At 33.0% G+C, this 13,518-nt stretch overlaps 1 protein-coding gene across 1 annotated transcript; it reads right to left on the bottom strand.

Annotated features, from left to right (window-relative positions):
- Window positions 1-239: 239 nt before the first annotated feature.
- Window positions 240-3,217, bottom strand: LOC149005784 (metal tolerance protein 9-like). Its single transcript, XM_089168162.1, has 6 exons — window positions 3,015-3,217; window positions 2,798-2,919; window positions 2,480-2,725; window positions 1,637-1,717; window positions 1,158-1,388; window positions 240-1,082 (listed from the first exon to the last, which is right to left on the bottom strand). The coding sequence occupies exons 1-6, from the start codon at window positions 3,184-3,186 to the stop codon at window positions 738-740; spliced, it is 1,197 nt and encodes a 398-aa protein (XP_089024288.1). The 5' UTR covers window positions 3,187-3,217; the 3' UTR covers window positions 240-737.
- Between the last annotated feature and the right edge of the window lie 10,301 nt (window positions 3,218-13,518).

The raw sequence follows: 13,518 nt of genomic DNA on the forward strand, positions 1-13,518 counted from the left end.
TAGCACTATAAAGCTTTTCTTGTTCTACAGTTCACTATCCTGGGTTCAGAGGAACCTGCATATATATATATATATATATATATATATATATATATATATATATATATATATATATATATATATATATATATATATATATATATATATATATATTTATTTATTTATTTTATAACTGGTCATAAGAAATATGATCCCAATATCGGCCATTGTATGGGTGCCTTTCACCTGGAAGATAAATCAGTCAGATTTAGTAGGTAAGCAAATTACTCCCTCTCCTGTAAACCAGCCGTATGGTTCACACCAATGTCTTTTAGTAGAGAAGAAACTGAAGATGGTTGGGAGCAATTCTTGAGATGAAAGTGCCTGATTTGTCTTTAGGTTAATTGACATAATTTCTGTTCTTGAGTACTTAATTGTGGCTTATTTTCTTTTACTTTAAGTAATGCAACTTGTCATAAATGGAGTGCTTTCCAGATTTCACATCATTCATGTAATTGAAGATCCCTGACATGAAGAACCATTTGATATGCAGTCAAAGATCTCCACAAACCATTACATACGTTGAGTACAGAACTATTTAATCTCTATAAAGAGAAACTTAACAAAGGGTCTGTACAGCACAAATCATGTAAGAGGCCCTCTGATGATGTAATCAACTTGTGATTCACCTGGTTGAGATTTCTCTTCTTAAAATCTCAAAACAGTGAGACCCACTAAATGTGTAAGCAATGGCATTATCATACCATGGTTTTGTGTTCTGGCTTGTGAGAATATTCAAAATCTATATGAACAAAAGCTCGTTCGATCTCCGGAAGTTGCTCGAGCTTCTCTTGCAGTGTCTCACCTATGTTATGTGCTTGACTTAGAGGCATGTCTGCTGGAAGAACTATGTCTACCTCTACAAAGTAATGAGAACCGAATGTATAGGCCCTAACTGTGTCTATGTGCTTGATCTCTTCATGATGGTTCCATATCAAAAATGTTAGTTTTGACAAGTATTCTGGAGGTGCTGTTCTACCGATTAATGACCAGACATTCTCCCTCACTGTCTTTGCCCATGTACCAATTGTGTATAATGCTATCTGCATTTCAATGTATCAAATGTCATTAGCCTCAAAAACAATCACATTATAAGCCACCAAGTTAAACTAACTTACAAGTATAGCTCCAACTGGATCAATCCACCAATAGTATCGAGTAGCAAGAACAGCTGCTACTAGACCTGTTGAGTTGGTGATGACATCAAAGAAATGATCTTGAGCATAGGCTTGAACAATTTCATTCTTAAATCTTCGGCAGAGCATCATCAAGCCAAATTTTACTATTGTAACAGAAACCATTATCCCTATCATCCATTTTTCCTTTGCCCGGTCCAATTCCGTGTGAGACTGCAACAATCAGTGAAAGATTAGTCAAGCAATAAACTAACCCATACATATAAACTACTGTTGTGGAAACAAGTTTGAGATGGCAAGCATTAATGGTGCTCATGGGTAGCTCATGGTGATTTCAGATTAACTGCTCTATAATACCCTCTGATTTTTTGGGGAGGACCTTCTGTTTGGTCTTCAAGCAAAATCACTAGAAAGCATTATATATGTTGGATTTTGAAGAGTTATGCTCAAAATCTGAATACCTGTGAAACAAGGTCCCGACCAGATTCAAACAATATTTGGAACCCAAGAGTCGCCATTACTGAGGCAAAAACAATGATTCCCTGTAACATGAAGAAACATAAAAATAATCACGAATACAGTAAATCACAGAGATCAATAAACCAGTTGATTTTTGTTACCATATTAAAACATTATTGAGAGCTTCTTTTTTCCCCAAACTATACAGAGCATGTTAAGATTCAATTCAGGATGAGAGTTGTTGAGTTCTGTGAAGAACCCAATCATGATTCAATCTCTATTTTTAAAAGAACTTGTAGGAACCCACCTAGTTCATTTTCAAAGGCAAGAACAGATCCGACCTACCCCACACACAGCACCAACCCCCTCTTCCTCCCCCCACCTAACCCTCCAATTTCGAATAGAAAGGAACTACTTCAAGCCCAGAAGGGGTTTCTGCTAAACAGGTCTTTGCATCTGCTAGTCAAGCCTCTACAACAACCTCATCCTTGATACCATTATGGTTATTGTAGGATACCATTAGCCTCCAACAAAGAGCTAGCTAAACTAGCTTAGCACCTTCTGTGTCTATCAGAGACTCACTGACACTCACAACCAATATTGTGAAGCTCCTTATTCTTAATCAAGAAACTGGTTTTCAGAATAGCCTAGAAATAATACTGGATTAAAGGGCTTACCACTGTTACAGACATGGTTGTGAAGTTAGCCTTTGCAACTACTGTTTACCAAGTCTGGTGGGAGAGAAATCTTCTGAAGTGGGTAGGGAAATCTAGGACACTTTGACAAGATTTGGGTTTGAGACTATTTCTTCTGAAATAATTAGACATGCAAAGACAAGGGCTTACCACAGGTTGCATTCGCCTCTTGCCAATCGGATAACCATAATGATTGGGTTTTCTCATAGCATGATCGGTGAACCACAGTATGAAACCTGATAAAAGATCCAGAAGAGAGTCTAATGTGGATGCAATCACAGCTAAGGATCTGCTCTCCACAGATGCATACACCTTCGCTATGAAAAGTACCAAATTTGCTACATTAGATACATATATCGCTATCTTCTCGCTCTTGGCAAGCTCCTTCAGTTCACCCTGTCAAGACCCAGAGTGAGATAAGTTATTTATTTTCTGTGAAAGAGACAAGAAACTCATGCAATCACTAACCTCTGTGAGGCTTCCAGGCACACAGCCCGATTCATTCACTGTTTCCATCTCATTAAAACCTTTCAGAAGTTCCTCCTGCCTCTTGTAATATTTTGCAATCTTTCCATTCTTTCCTTTCTTTCCTGAGAATCAAAGAAATACCCATGAACCATCTCATCAAGTAAAACCCAGATGGGTAAGAAGGAGAAGATGAAGTTGGGAGAGAGAGAGAACTTACGCAGAGACAGAAAGTCCCCAAAACCAAACTTAGAGTGGGTTGGTTTCTCCGGCAAGCGAAACTCCCCAACGTTGAGCCTCCATGACTGCTCACTGCTCTCAGTAGCCTCTCTTTCTGGATACAGAAGCTCCATTCTATAATCGGTGGAATCAACTCCAAGTTCTCCGGCCATTTTCTCTCAAAAACCAGTCACTTTTTCTCTCTTTTTCTTCCCAAAGAAGAAGTAAGAAGCTCCTGTTTATATACAGAAAAGAAAGGCGGTCCCTATCGTTTCAAAACAATATTTTATTTGGCTAGCCTTCCTTCTTTTAGTACTCATCTTTTTAAATCTCTTAAAACAAAATTTTATAATCCATGCGCTGATGCCATGTTCATATATACGATTAGTATATTAAAATTTTCTTCTATATTGAATGTGTTAAAAAAAATTTCATTGATTCGAAATTGCAAATTTTCTTCTTTCAACTTGTTCCCATTTAAAGCTATTGAGAGTTTGGTGGATCTAAGGCTCTAAAGCCCTTCTTTGTTTGGGTAATCAAATTTTCAGAGTTTCAAACAAAAAAAAAAACAAAAATGAATGTATGTTATTTTTTTATAATATCATTTTACATTTACAAGAGAGGATTAATCAAGATGTGATCCTGATCCAACCGACCAATATCAACTGATGTGATCTAAGATTACCGATTGAAATTAGTTTAATCTCTTAGATTTCAAACAAAGCATCTATCTTAACTTGTAAGGTTGATTATTTTTACATTGAATTTAAGTTATAATACAAAAACATTAACTTTTACATGAAAGAAAATTATCGCAAGAAAAATAAATAATGCTGATAAACTTGAACATCCATCTTAATTTCTTTAATTCTTAGAAAAAGAGTCAAATTCATTTGGATCAGCTAATAGTAGGTATTGATATTGTCTACGGTACTAATAAAAATAATATTGTTTACCAAAATATGTAAAATATATATTTTTTAATTTTAGTTTATAGTACCCAAGTATTAAAATTTTTACACATAAGAACAATTTTCATATAAGACATTATCAACATTGAAAAATGTACCCTCAAACAAAAGTGAGCCAGAAAAGAAAATAATTCTACAAGTCAACTATTTTTGGTTAAAAATTATAAAGAAATAAGTGATGCTGACAGATTTGAAAACAAATCTTGCTAAATTTGACAAAATGCACATGAAGTTACATGAAACTCAAAATTAAGCTTCTCTATGTATATTCAAATATGTTAATCTCATTTTTCCTTCATTCATTTTAAAAATATGTTTACCTCTACATCTTATTTATATTTTTTTCATAAACTATTTCAACAGGTCTATTTTTCATTCATCTTATTTCGGAGGATTCTCTTTTCTTCAACAATGAAGGAAAACCTTGTCATTTTTCTTTCATCGATCAATCATGCTTGTATTGTGTTGAAAAATAAATATTCAAAAGAGATACGACTATGAAGGATCATTTCTACTCACATATGTAAAACACGTATTGAAGCTTATTTTGATACATTCACATGTATTTCAACTTGTTCAGACCCCATGTAGAGGTCATATGCTCCCTAGAAGAAACACTTACCAGACTTTTATAGGAATATCCGAACTATATTACCCTTCCTTGTGCATTGAACCATGTTTGTAATACATAGTCAAACAAATACATCCCATCAATCGTATTCATTCAACTCATTTTTTGGATCATTACTTACATAAAAGATTTATATGCACGGGTGGACCATCAGTGTTCGTTGGAAACATTACAAAGAAACGTGTCACAGCACTCTTTGCACCACATCAAACCTTAACCGAAGAATAATTGTAAACATGACTATACATAAAAATTGGGTCCTCGCCTTTAGGAATCAATACAAACATATAGATTATAGATAAGAAACTAGAAATTTCCCACCACCTTCTTCCCCAAAGAGAATTGCAATCTCACATCAGGTAGGGATAGGTTGTCCAGCCTTTGAATAGTTAAGCCAAAGTGAAGGAGGAATAAAAAAACAAAAAAAAACTTTCCCTTTATAGAATTTTAAACTCCCAAACTAACAAAATCCTAATCTTTGGTGCTAGACGAATTAATGGATGCACCTTTCATAATATAAAGTAACACCTTTATCAATATATCAAATACAAACAAGAAAAATATCTAAGTTTTACCTAGATAACGGTTCACATGTCATCATCACTAAATATATTATATTACGGTTATGATATAGCCATGGTTTTTGTGAATAATCACATCCGCATATTGATCACCTACAAAACCAATACGATATTGATATGATTTACATGAATTTTATCATATTGGATCCTTACCCTTGTGAATCAAGTATTAGACGTAGAAGAATATGCTAAAGAGAACTGCAAATCTAACACCTTTATAGGTGGGATAAGTTGTCGTTGAATACCTAAGCCACAGTGTCATAAGATTTTTGGATGCACCTTCCGTAATCTAAATTAACACATTTACTAATTCATTAGATACAAACAAGAAAAGACTTTAACTTCTATCTCGATAATGGTTCATGCATCATCCTAACTAAATATATTTTATTATGTTTATAAAACCATATATTAATCATCTATAAAACCAGTACAATATTGATATTAATTAATCATATTATACAAAATTTTCCCTAATTTTCACTAAAAGAAATATGAGTGTTATTTATTTTATGTTTTTGTCGAAAGAATAGCATTTTATTCAAATAGATCATTAGAAGACCTCCTAGCCCAAAGAAGGAAGATATCAACGAGGAATTTCACAATACTTTGAACAGCTTCAAACGAGAAGATAAATAAAGCAATACCTACCTAATGCTACTTATGATAGCCAGATGATAAGCTTAACGCGTTAGATCCAATAAAAATGATTCTCTGCGCAGTAAATATATATATATATTGAGTGGAATCAAATATTTAATTTTTTTAGTGCATGATTTTGTTCTACCGAAAGGGGAAGAAATTATATTTTTTGTCACTAAAAGTGGAAAAAATGTCGTGATTGTGTTATACCAAAGGGGAAATTACATGCTCATGTACAAAAATAATGGGACTGTTTAATGCTTTCTTTGCCATTGCTTTATGTCTTGTTCATTTTATATTCTTCTCTTTATTATTTGGAGTACAGAATAGGCAAGATATACAAAAAACATTTTGTTTTATTCTTTCACATTCCACTTATAGAAGAAAAATAAAAAATTATAAAACTTTCCCACTTAATCTTTCTTTAGTGATTATTTATTATTCTCTAATTTTAAATGTATCAAATTTATGAAAATTTATTTATTTTTCTTTAGAAGAATATGGATGTGATTTCTGTTATGAAGAATATTTAGAATATTCTCTTATATACAATTTTATTGTAAAAATTAAATTATAATTTTACAAAAGATGGATAGATAAGATAAGATTCCAAATATTGGATTCTTTCTCCTTCATCTTCTCATTTTTGTGGTTTCTTTTGCTTTTTGAATCCAAATCTCAACTGTTTATTTTTTTAAGTAAAAGTTTGTGTGGCCTTCTATGAACGATCTAATGTATGGAATTCTTCCTAAGCTCCTACGATGTCGACATTTCATGAAACTCATTCTATGATGTCGGCATGAGAAACCTCTTTAGAATATATATACCTTTAGAAGATTGCTTTAAGTTAGGTATGAGTAATGCAGTGTCTCATGCTTATACAACCAAAAGAGTAGTATATCAAAAATGAAATTATTATGGCTGGTAAGGAATTCACAACAACGCTATTCTTGCTTGGAAACAAAGAAATTAAATTTATCTTTTTCAAAACTTAAATCTTGAGATCCCAAGGAGGTTGGTCTAAAACTGGTTTGTGGGGGTTGCCAATCGTTACAGAGAAGAACTGCTCCATTTATTTGTATATACATTCTTTTTTTTTTCAATGGTTAAAGGGAAGATGATTCAACATAATAAGATCTATAAAACCTCAAACGATTGATTTAGTTAGTAAGATCAATGTCTTCAAATGATTATATAAAACAACCACTAAATATGTAGTTAAGGTATGTGTAAACTGACTTGAAAGAACTTCAATTCTAAAAAAAGACAAAATAAGATTAATCAGAGAAAAATTTGTCACAAGGGTGTTAATTCATACTTCTTATTGTTTATTATAGTTAATATTAAGGATAATAACTATTTCCTCCCCCTCTGTTGTAGCTTAATTACTACTTTATCTCTTATATATTTTTTTTAAATTACTATACTTATTATTGCCCTCCACCATTAAATGGAAAAAATCCTTTGTTGTGCACAACAATATACATACGCTAAATAACAGGTTGAGATTTAAAGTTTGATTTCAAACTTTAAAATTTTAAAATAGACTTGTAATTTCTTTGCTTTCTCAAGCAATTATTTGACATATATGTACATTGTTGTGTATACAAATGGGCTTTATTAAGCCGAGGGATGGAAACATTAATATGCCTCAAAGAGAGTCAAACCGACAACCTCTTCACTAAGAGTTGTTGGTTTCACCACTAGAACAATTTTGGGTTGGCAATAATCTAAGGTTTTATTCGACTTATTTATATGTTATATTAAATTATATTATTACGTATTTAGAAGGGAAAAAAATTAACCCTAATTTGATAGCTCGTTATTTTTTTATATTTATTTTAGGGTAAATATCATTTACCTCCCCTCTTAGCTGGACAAATTGCACTTACACCCCCTCTTAGTTGGATAATATCACTTATCACCACTTTTACCTAGCAAATATATCACACCTCCCTTCTGTTAACTTTCTCGATTAAATTTAACTTTTACCGTTAAGTATTTTTCTAAAACTCCAAACTACCCTTGGTTAAAAATATTTTTTTATTTTAAACCCTAAATTACTGTAATCACCCTAACAGTTAAAATACTAAATTATCCTCAATTAAAATAGGGTAATTTTCATCTGGACCCCCTTAGGTTTGGTTGAGGTCACTTTTAGTCCCGTTTAAGTTTCTTTTTGCATATGATTCCCCTGTGGTTTAAAGAAATACCTAAATAAGGACAAGCTTAACAGAAACTGTTAGTTTAATAAATTTTGTGACAAAAATACCCTTATGTTTTTGAATTTTTTATTTTATTTTAGTTTTAATCTACTAAAAAATACTACAAAATAAATAATTACCAAACTATTTCTCGCAAAAACAGCAGAGTTTTTATTTCGATAAATGCCTAGATCTCCACAAATGGCTTTCACCGTCGCGGTTGAAGCACTTGACCGGGTCTTGCGCCGATGGTGATGGCTGGACTAAGAGAGGACATCAACCCTTTCCTTCATCGATTGGTTATTCCTCTCCGTTCGTATCTCCTTATTTCCAAAGAGCTTACTGCACTGATATTGAGAGGGCTTACCTTCACGCAGAGGCGAATATTGAGAGGGCACTGGTCACTGAACAAGGTTGGATGGCGAATCAGGAAGAGAGGTCTCGTTACCACTCAGTTCTACTTCGCAAAGTTGGTCGAGGCTATACCTGCTACTTGAATAACCCACGGATGATGCGCGAACACAGAAAGAGAGAGTTTGGCTGTTGAGTTGATTTTCTACTGCTAATCTTGCTCTAAGGGTTTGACGCCGACGCCACACTATATATCAGTGCTATTAATCCTAGAGTTTCTTCACATCACACTTCTTTTTGTCTTTTTGGAGGCTTCTCAAGTACCCTTTCTGTCAAGGTCTCAAAACCAATCTCTCTCTGAACGAGCACAACGAATCAATCTTGAAAAGATTCAACTTCACTAATGGTTTCTCTCATCAAGCACAAATTTCTCTACTCTGCCTCTTGTGATCGTTTTTGGAAAGGGTTGATGTTCCTCTTTTAGTCCAATCAGCTGTGCAGTTTCACATAGACGCCGGTGTCAAGCGCTTCCGACTTCGTCGACGGTGAAAGCCGGTGTAGATTTAGGGGTAAATGAAAACTCTATTGTTTTTGCGAGAAATAGTTTGGTAATTATTTATTTATTTGGTAGTATCTATTTTAACAAGTTAAAACTAATATATGAAAAAAAAATCTAAAAGACACAAGGGTATTTTTGTCACAAAATTTATTAAACTAACAATTTCTGTTAAGTTTGTCTTTATTTAATCATTTCTTAAACCACAGGGGAGCCATATGCCAAAAAAAACTTAAATCGGACTAAAAGTGACTTGAACCAAACCTCAGGGAGTCCAGATGAAAATTACCCATTAAAATAATTATTAAAAACCAAAACACCATAAAAAAAACCTAAATTATCTTTAATTTTTAAAAGCCCAACATACCCTTTTTAAAAAAAAAATTCAAACAATTAAAAAAACACGTACTACTATCAAGTAAAATTAAAAATGCAATTAAAAAAAAAATAAAATGTATGTTGATAAAATTAAACACGTATTACTATTTTGGGTTTTTTTAATTGTTTGATAATTTTTAAAAAAAAAGGAGAGGGTATGATGGGCTTTTAATAATTAAAGATAATTTGGGTTTTAACTATGGTGTTTTGATTTTTAACAATTATTTTAATTGAGGGTAATTTAGTATTTTAACTGTTAGGGTGATTACGATAATTTACGATTTAAAATAAAAAATATTTTTAGCCAAGGGTAGTTTGGGGTTTAAAAAAATATTTAACGGTAAAAATTAAATTTAACCGAGAAAGTTAATAGAAGGGAGGTGTTTGATATATTTGCTAAGTAAGAGGGAAGTGATATTATCCAACTAAGAGGGGGTGTAAGTGCTATTTGTCCAACTAAGAGGGAGGTACGTGATATTAACCCTTTATTTTATAATTTGGTATTATTTTTTAGTTTTTGTTATGTACTTTTCAATTTTATGTTAATAATTTTAGAAAGTTCTTTTCTTAATTGAAAAAAACAATAATTTAAGTTTTTTTTTTTTTTTTTTTTTTAATTCAAATGATAAGAATACAAGTTCAAAATTGGTACTTGATATGGTTTTTTTTTGAATGATGATAGTATTGTGTTTTAACTACTGACTAAATAGACATTAAACATTCAAATATATCGGTCTCTTAACATTGTTAGAATTGAAGAGGACAACAATAATTTCATAAAGAATAGATACTTTTTAGTAATTAAACTATAATAAAAGGGCAATAATAATTATCCCTTAATACTATTTAACATATAATTTTTTGTAGGATTATGCTCTGTATGCTTCTTCTTCCTTTTTTTTTTTTTTTTGTTTGATGGGCAAGATTAGACTTGTTCCCAACGAGCATGATTGTCATATTAGGATTGGCATGCTGTCAAGCATCCTCAAGCCATGCAGCTCTTAGATGATTAAAAGTCTCCCTCCTAGATGACAAAGAAACATCATCTAAATGCCAACCAATTTGACACTCCAAATTTGACATCCTCAAGGAAGGTGTAGGGATCAATAGCCGACAGGGTGCTCTGTGAAATTAAACAAATTTTAAAGATCCTCAAAAATATTAAGTAATTATTAAGGTAATTAATTAAAAAATGAAAATATGTATTAAGGTCAAGAATAAATAAGTATTCTTAAAACTTCTTTTACTAGACTAGACTAGATAAGCGGTTCAAATATTCAGCTAGGAGGGTAATAAGAAATTAATTGGATTGTTATTAGAAATATGGTCACAAAATGGATTAATCCAAATTGGGAAGATCATGTTAGTTCTTTCTTGTGAAAATAAATAATTGTCATAAATTTAAATTAATATAAACTAGTCTAAATTCATCATATACGCCCTGAGAGAATTCATTTTAATCCTAACCGTTGAATAAAAATCCTCGAGATCGAGATTTGAAGAACATCCTGGATCTGAAGAACCGTTCCGCCTTTCTTCTTCTTTTTTTTTTAATAAATAGGGACTCTCTACTCAAACTCAATCACAACTCAATCACTCTCACTCTGTTCACTCAGTTCGCTCATTCACACACTAATGGTTGTTGTCCCTATCACGTATGAGAAAGTGGAGAGAGGCTTTGACAAATTTAGGCACGGATTGAGCTACAATCAATGTTCAATGTGTCTTCAGGTTTTCAGCTCGGAGTCAACTCTTCGCCATCTGGTTCAACTTTTTTAAAAAAAAGTAATGATACTATATACTTTATGATATTATGTAAGCAGAATTGGAAATCAATTCACAAGAACACTAATTAGGTCACCCGAATCACCAAATCACTGACTCTGATACCAATTGTAATATCAAGTGGTGAACAGTCTTCAATCTGAAGATCAGTCTTCGTTGCCATCTGAATAAAAAGCACAGAGCGGCAATCCAGAGAACGTTGCATGTACGCAGCGAGCGCCGGTGACGTCGATGCCGTCGGCTTCAAATCCGTAGGTGCCAGAGCACCGAGGGAGTTTGATCGTAACTACATTCAATCCAGATCTAGGGAATTCAAACCTTAATCAAATGTTCTACAGCAGAATATATGAAAAAAAATATTTTTAAAAATAATGATACTATATACCTTATGAGATTATGAAAGCAGAATTGGAAATCAATTCACAAGAACCCTAATTAGGTCACCAAAATCACCAAATCAATGGCTCTGATACTAATTGTAATCCCAGGTGGTGATCGACCTATGAGATTCTATCAAATGAAACAAGAAGGAGACAAAGAATGATGATGGAGTTCATGAGGCGATCTGCAGAACTGTGTGTGTTCTCCGTGAGCGCCAGCAACACCGTCGGCTCCATGTCCGTAGGCGCCAGAGCACCGAGGGAGTTTGATTGTAACTCCATTCAATCCATATCTTCCGCTCCCTTCAATCTAGATCTAGGGAATTCAAACCCCAATCAAATGTTCTACAGCAGCATATATGAAAAAAAAAATTAAAAAAGTAATGATATTATATACCTTATGAGATTATGAAAGCAGAATTGGAAATCAATTCACAAGAACCCTAATTAGGTTACCCGAATCACTAAATCACTGGCTCTGATACAAATTGTAACTCCATTCAATCCATTTTAGCTTTTTGGCTCTTGCATTAATTTTGAAGTTTTCTTCTTATTAGCCATATTTGATGAGTGGGACTTGCCTTTGTGTTATGTCCATTTGAGGTAATTTACCTTTATGCTATGTTTATGCCTAACGATCTGTAATGGAATTATTATTTTTTAAAAAAAAATTATAATTCATTAGATGAAGCCATGAAATGGCCTTAAATAATACATCCAAGCGTCAAATCATTAGCAAATTGGAAGAAATATTCCAACTTTTGTTGTTAACTAAGAAAGGAACCGATCCCAATTGTCATTTACATCAAATAATTTGACACACAGAAGGCCCCAATATTCAAAAACACAAAAATGATCAAAGTTCCAGGAAAATAACAGAGATAATCCGAGAAGCCAGGAAGTGGCCTTAAATGATACATCCAAGCGTTAATCATTAGCAAATTGCAAGACATAATTCAATTTTGTCATTAACTAAGAAAATGACCCACCCCAAATGCCGATTACATGAAATAAGTAAGACACAGAGAAAGCCCCAATATTCAAAAACACAAAAAATGATCATAGAATTTGTGGCTTGCCAGATGCTCCAACATATGGTACTCCAGTGTACATCTACCATGTTGATATCCACAGAACCCTTAAACTTGTTGTGAATGAAGGATATCCAATCAAAAATTGAAGAGCCATCTAAAGTATTGACTCTTAGGTGAGAAAGTTCACAAACAATTTGTGCACATTTTTAAGTTACCAAGCTAGGAACTTTTGAGTCAAACCAGAATAACATAACTTTTTCAGTAAGCTTCACCCAGCAATGCCTTCCCTACATAATATGGATCAGCAACATAAGAGCAAATCCACCCCCCCCCAAAAAAAAAAAAAAAAAAAGCGGAAAAAAAAAAAAAAAGAGGAACAAATCAAAATATCAGGCCTATTCCATTCCGGCAAAAACAAGTCCTAGCTTGCCATTTTCTAGCTCAACCGAAACCTTCTCTTGTTTCATGATCTCAACAGATTTCTCAATCTTGGTCTTTTTAATGTGCACAACTTCCTTGTTTTTGGTTTTCAGATCAATTGATTCATCCACAGTCTTTTCATTTTCAACAACTTTATGCTCCGCCTGCTTCAATCCATTGGCTTCTCCATTTTGCACTTTGAATTCCTTGTCTGAAACATCATTGCTTTGGACAATCTCACTGGTCCAATCTTTTAGCTTCTCGATAGCCTCTTCATCTGCATAAGTTAACATTAGATGGCATTCATAATACACTTCAAATCTGTAATCAAAACAGAGCAAAAGCACAAGTACAAGATAAGATTTACGTGATTCACCCGAAGATTACTCCAAAGCTGAGCAGAGATGGTTTTTACTATGAATAAGAAGAACAAATACAACCTTTTGCCCTTTTCTATAAATATAAATACTAGTAACACATTCTACTTTCAGAAAAACACTAAAATGACCGTGCATGCAAAAAACACCAAAATCAGCAAAGCAAGATCTCATAAACAATCAATTCGAAGAGTT

Source organism: Hakea prostrata, chromosome 9 (assembly GCF_041222555.1).
Source record: "Hakea prostrata isolate BN-2017 chromosome 9, UWA_Hpros_2, whole genome shotgun sequence".
Classification (NCBI taxonomy): domain Eukaryota; kingdom Viridiplantae; phylum Streptophyta; class Magnoliopsida; order Proteales; family Proteaceae; genus Hakea; species Hakea prostrata.